This window comes from Chlamydomonas reinhardtii, chromosome 11, assembly GCF_000002595.2.
Source record: "Chlamydomonas reinhardtii strain CC-503 cw92 mt+ chromosome 11, whole genome shotgun sequence".
Lineage (NCBI taxonomy): Eukaryota > Viridiplantae > Chlorophyta > Chlorophyceae > Chlamydomonadales > Chlamydomonadaceae > Chlamydomonas > Chlamydomonas reinhardtii.
The window spans coordinates 214474-220474 of NC_057014.1; the positions used below are offsets into that span (position 1 = coordinate 214474).

At 64.0% G+C, this 6001-nt stretch overlaps 1 protein-coding gene across 1 annotated transcript in view; it reads right to left on the reverse strand.

Annotated features, from left to right (window-relative positions):
• The window catches only part of CHLRE_11g467552v5 (uncharacterized protein), a 10596-nt gene that overhangs the window by 1421 nt on the left and 3174 nt on the right, over window positions 1–6001 (reverse strand). Inside the window, exons 3-15 of the mRNA XM_043067303.1 lie at window positions 4992–5035; window positions 4673–4701; window positions 4177–4274; window positions 3379–3974; window positions 2996–3148; window positions 2699–2743; window positions 2387–2511; window positions 2013–2112; window positions 1478–1600; window positions 1267–1332; window positions 770–847; window positions 493–537; window positions 91–156 (exon numbers count right to left, since the gene is read on the reverse strand). Of these exons, the coding sequence (XP_042919303.1) occupies window positions 91–156; window positions 493–537; window positions 770–847; window positions 1267–1332; window positions 1478–1600; window positions 2013–2112; window positions 2387–2511; window positions 2699–2743; window positions 2996–3148; window positions 3379–3974; window positions 4177–4274; window positions 4673–4701; window positions 4992–5035 (1568 nt within the window). The remainder of the gene's footprint in view (window positions 1–90; window positions 157–492; window positions 538–769; window positions 848–1266; window positions 1333–1477; window positions 1601–2012; window positions 2113–2386; window positions 2512–2698; window positions 2744–2995; window positions 3149–3378; window positions 3975–4176; window positions 4275–4672; window positions 4702–4991; window positions 5036–6001) is intronic.

Here is a 6001-nt window from a genome sequence, read left to right on the forward strand (position 1 = left end):
ATGATGCATCCCTCCAGCCAGAAAAGATGGTGAAATCACCCCCCCACCACCACCACCACCACCCCTCCCCCCCGGCGCCCCCCCACACACCTTGGCTGCCAGCACCCCCGCCAGGTATGCCAACAAGCCGTGTGGGCCGTCCATTGTGAAGGACACCTGTTGAGGAGGTGAGGTGAGTTAGGGTCAGGAAGGGGCAGGGGGAGGGGTGGTGAGGGTGGGGTGAGGGTGGGGTGGGCGGGTGGGGGGTCAGGGAGGGGGAGGGAGAGGGGGGCGTAGTGAGATGGCGCACAAGGCACTTGATGTAACACAGGCAAACAAACAGCACTCACACATTCACAACCACCGCACTGGAACCCGCACCCGGCAACCCGTGTCTGTACCCGCACCCCACCCCCACCCCCACGCCCCACTCCCTCACCCTGCACCCCCACCAGCGTCACCCACCCACACCACCCACCCCACCACCACCAGCTACCCACCACGTCCACCCACCTCGGGTATGAGGCACACGTCCACCACACCGCTGGCGATGGAGCCCTGGGGGGTGGGAGCATGTAGGGGGGGAGGGGGGCCTGGGTGTCGGGCGGCGGCCGGTTGCTGTATGTTGTTCCTAGTATATCGCGCACGCACACGCACACGCACACGCACGCGCACGCACACAACACCACATCGCACATCTCATGCACACCCTAATCATTCGTTTCCCCCCCCCCCACCCCCACCCCCACCCATACACACACACACGCATACACACCACACACACACACACCTGCATAGCCAGGAATCCGCTCTGCCGCCCCACCACCTTGACCAGACCCACACCGCCGCGGATGCTGCTCGCCTCGACCTGAAACAGGGGGTGGAGTGTGTGACTCAAGAAACACACAACACGGTAGAACGTTGTGTGGGTTGTGTGGGGAGGGCAGGGGAGACCAGGCACGAGGGAGGTGGTGGCGCGAGTTGTGTGTGTGCGATGAGCGAAGTGTGCAGACGGAGGATGGGAGTCTCGGGGGATGCCAGGGGGCAGCAGACAGGCGAGCAGGGAGTGCCCTGTGCGTGTCAGGGACCTCTGTGTTTCGCCGCATCCCAACCCCGCTCCCCAATCCGCTACGATCCCTGACCCCTGTCCTCCCTGTAGTATCGTTTGCATCTCGCGCCTATGCCTGTGCTCTGCTAAATTATTTGTGGACCCCACCCCATTTCACCCCAAAAGGTCACGTCCACCCCCATCCCCACCCCCACCCCCACCCCCACCCCCACCCCCACCTTGGCTGCCAGCAGGGGCCGCTGCACCTCCTGCACGGCCGTGTCAAACCCAAACGTGCGGTCCACCTGGGGGGGGGGGGGGAAGAGAGTGGGGAGAAGAGAGTGGGGAGAGAGAGGGGCAGAGGGGAAGTTGGGATAACGGGTGCGGGGGCAGGTGAGGTGAACGTTCTTTGCCAGTTGACTGCCGTGTGTGCAGATGTGTTTTCCCGGCAGTGTCCCCCTTCTTCTGCCCCCCCTCCGCCTCCTTCACCAGCAGTATGTCGTTCTCAATGGACTTGGGCACGCCCACCACACACGTGGGCAGGCGCCGAGCTCGGCAGTGCTCCGACAGCAGCTGGTGCGATGGGGGTGTGTGGTAGGGGTGGGTGTGGGGTGGGGGTGGGGGTGGGAGTGGGAGTGGAGTGGGGTGGGAGTGGAGTGGAGTGGGGTGGGGTGGGAGTGGGGTTGGGTGGGGATTGATAAGGGGGAGGGCGCGGCTGGAGGTTTGTTGGTGTGTTGTGTTGTGGTGTGGTGTGGTGTGGTTGGTGTGGTGATGTGGTGTAATGCGGGGTGGATTGGCGGCTGGGGGCTGGGCGCTGGGGATGCATGGGCCAGTGTGTGGACCTGACGCCAGAGGCATATGTGCACACGCAAGTGCCCGCAGGCGCATGAACTGCCACTGACACAGGCACTGTCGCTGCACGCCCGCCCCCCTCCCTCCCCCTCCTCCCTCCCTCCCTCCCCTCCCCCTCCCCCTCCCCCCTCACCTGCGCCGCCCTCAGCCCTCCGTCCCCCCCCACCACGAACACCATGTTGAGCCCCCACATCTCCAGCTTGGACATGACCACTCCCAGGTCAGCCCAGCCCCTGGGGAGGGAGTGAGGAGTGTGAGGAGGCGTCGGGTGGTAGTGTGGTAGGGGGCCGGCGGGGAGGGAGGGTGTGGGAGGCAGGGAGCGGAGTGGAATGGGGGGATTACTGCCGGTTCCTGCTATCGTGCGCAAAACGCGGGGTGTCAGCACTAACCCCCGCTGTAGTTCCCTTCCCCTCCCCTGATGATTTGCATCCTAACACGGCACCACTCCCCCACACAGATCCCCCCCACAGACCCCCCCCCCCCAAACACACACACACCCAGACGCACCTGCTCGTCCCCAGCAGGCTGCCCCCGCGCAGGTGCGCCCCCTCCACCGCCGCCCGCGTAAGCACACGCGGCTTGGCGGGGTGGCGCGGGTCGAAGCCGGCAAAGCCGTCGCATATGCCCAAAATCTGTGTGGGTGGGTGTGGCGTGTAAATACGGTTGGGGTTGTAAATACCAGCCCAAGGGGGGTGGGAGTGCGAGAAAGGTCCAGGTGCGTGGCGGCCGCACACGCACATACACACATACACATACACACACGCAGCCCCCACTTCCCACCCACACACACTCCCACACTCCCCCCACCCACCCACCCACCTGGCCCTCGGGAACGCCGTAGTCCGTCAGGCGGTGAACAATGCCCTGTGTGTTATGTGTGTATGTGCGTGTGTGCGTGTGTGTGGGGGGGAGGGGGGGAGAGCAATTGCGGTGCATGAGGTATGCAGGTCGTTATGGTAGTAGTTAGGGGTCGTGGCGTGTAGACGTGGGGGGTGGGCGTGCTCTTGTGCGCGTGTTCGGATGCTCTCCTCCCACACATCCCTCTCTTCCCCTCCTCCACTGTTTCCTTACGGGATTGGTTCAAAGGCAATCCCCGTCTCCTCCCCACACCCGCACCTGTATGACGTCGTTCACGCCCGGGCAAATGCCGCCGCAGTTGATCACCGCGGCGTTCACGGCGGCGGGGTCCCACCAGATGGCGGCGCGGGGGCCGGCGCGCACCGCCCAGGCCGGCAGAGCCACACACAGCCGGTCGCCCAGCGTGCTCACCTGCGCGCATGTGTGCGTGCGTGTGTGTGTGTGTGCGTGTGTGTGTGTGTGTGTGTGTGTGTGTGTGTGTGCGTGTGTGTGTGTGTGTGTGCGTGTGTAGCGTGTGCATGTGTAGCGTGTGTTGCTTGAGAGCGTGGTGTGAGATGGAAGTGTGTAATTAGTGCGCAGTAAGCCCGCGCGCAAGCAAAGCCTCCCTCCCTCCCTCCTTTCCTCACCCCCCGCCCTCTTACGTTGTGCAGCGCCGCCGCCCCGGCCTCGGGCATGGGCGGCGGTGGCGGCGCCGACTGGAACTCGGCGTAGGTGCGGGAGGCGGCGGCGGCGGCGGCGGCGGGGCGTGAGGGCGGCTGGCGTCCGTGCGAGGGCGTGGAGGGGCTGTATACCTTGAAGGGCGTGCTGCTACTGCCGCTACTACTGCCGCTACTGCCGCCTCCAGGCTGAGGCTGCTGCGGAGGGTTTGCAGGCGGTCGGGCGGGCATTCGGGTAATACCGTTGGGTGGCGCCGCCGGGTCAGTCATGTCGGATCCCGACCCGTACGATCCGTAAGCCGCCCCCGCCGCCGCCTGAGGAGATGGCGGCGTGACGTCATCCCGCCACCAGTGCCGCGCGCCGCCACTGCCGCTGCTGCTACTGCCGCTGCTGCTACTGCCACTGATGCCACTGCCGCTGGTGCTACTGCCGCTGGTGCTACTGCCGCTCCGCTGCTGCTGCTTCTGGCCCCTGCTGCCGCCTGCTGCTGCTGCTGCTGCTGCCGCCCCCGCCGCCTCTTCGGCGTCTGTGCTTGTGAGGATGCCTGACTCGGGCAGGTCCACACACATGTCTGTGGCGCCTGCATACCGGTACGGGGGGGGGCGGGGTGTGGGGGGCGGGTTGAATGCATTCCGTTGCCCTAAGAAAAACTTGGGACGGACGCTGCGTGAGCATTGCGCGGGGCACTCGGTCCCCCGCGACCAAACTAACACACGTAGTCACGCCATCCCCACGCCATCCCCACGCACCCCCCCAACTCACCCCCCTCCCCCCGCCCCCACCTGTGCTGTCCAGTCCTGCCAGGCTGAGGGTGTTGAGCGCCACGCGGTCGTCGTCGTCCACAAAGCCGCCGCCGAAGTTGTCGTGGCACAGCAGCGGGCTGTGCGTGTGTGTGTGTGTGTGTGTGTGTGTGTGTGTGTGTGTGTGTGTGTGTGTGTGTGTGTGTGTGTATAGGTTATCTCGTCAAAGTTAACGTAGCAGTTGCGGTCGCTGCTCAGGCTCACGCTTTTCTTTTTGCTTGTGCTAGCTCACTGGCCTCGGCTCTACAACGTCATGTTCGCTTGTGCGTGTTGCGTTTTTCAAGCACGTCAATTTACGGATGGGGGTGGGGATGGGGGTGGAGGGGTGGGAGGGGTGGGAGGGGTTGAGCTACATGCATACATGCGTGTGGCTCAACTCTCAACCAACACATATACACCAGTCCGTCACGCGGTCAACTCTCCCCCCCACGTTTACACATGGCATTTCATTTACACACATATTCACAAGCACACACACCTGTCACGGGGTGTCAGCAGGTCGCGGATCTTCAGGCGAGCCAGGCGCGGCGTGGGGGTGAGGGAGGGGGTGAGGGAGGGGGTGAGGGAGGAGTGGGATTGAGCCGGTGAGGTGGCGGGGCGGGTGTTTGAGGTGGGGGTGGGTAGATAGGCTGTTGTCCCTGTGGGCTGTTGTGCCGGTGGGCTGCTTGCCTATCACCGGTTTGGAGTGTTAGCTGGCAGATAGCCAGATACGTACCTGCTGCTGGCCCCAACCCTATATCTATCATCCCCACCGCACCTCACCACACCACACCACACCTACCACACCACACACGCACCTCGGGGCAGTGGACGACGTCCCCGGGGTCTGTGTGCGGGTAGGCTGTGGCGCAAGGCATGCAAAGGAGGGGGAGGACGAGCCAGGGTGAGGGGAGCGGTGCGGTGCGGTGCGGTGCGGGGGGGCGGCGGGTAGCGGCACGGTACGCAATCAGCGGACGCCGACGCCGAGCGTCCAATGTGATGGTGAATTGCTTGTGGTGATGTGATTCATTGCCTGCGTGCGTGCGTGCGTGCGACTAGTGCGCTGCTGCCTGTCAAGCCCCCGGCACCCGCTCCCTTCTTTCGCTCTACCCTTCCATCCTCTCTCCCTCCCCCAGCAGCCAGCAACTCGTCGGTACAGTAACTCCGGCGTTCGACTGGCCGCGTACTCCTGCCCTGCCGTTGCAAATTGTTTGTCATCTGCTGGGTTCTGGGAATCAGCTGCACCCTACGGGACTTTACCAACCTGCCTTGACACTGTCCCATCACACATCCTCTCTCCCTCCCCCAGCAGTGTCCCCCTCTATTTGTTTGGGATCAGACAAATAACACACACACACACACACACACACACACACACACACACACACACACACACACACACACACACACACTCGTGACACTTTCTTGCTGCCGCCCTGTGCCTGCAATTCCTCTATCACCCGTAGGTGAGCTCGACTACGAACAGCGGGCGGGAATCAGGGCATTAGGCGTGCTGGGTCACCGTTGTAGCGCGCCCAGGGCGCGGCGCATACAAAGCATATGGGTGCCACTCGGGGTCAGGTCGTTCGTCGATCGCCCGAGGGGGGGTTCCAGGCTTTTTGCGGGTAAGTATGACTACCGGGGTCGACGCGGCTACAAGACGCTCGGTATCGGTAGGTATCCGTAAGTAACTCCGTCGCGCCGTCTGGGCGGGCTTCGTTTTGTTGTTTTCTTTTCAACACACACACACACACACACACACACACACCTTCCCTCCCCCCGCTCACCCACGGGGATGTGGAAAGCCACGAGCGCCGCCGCCTCCGTC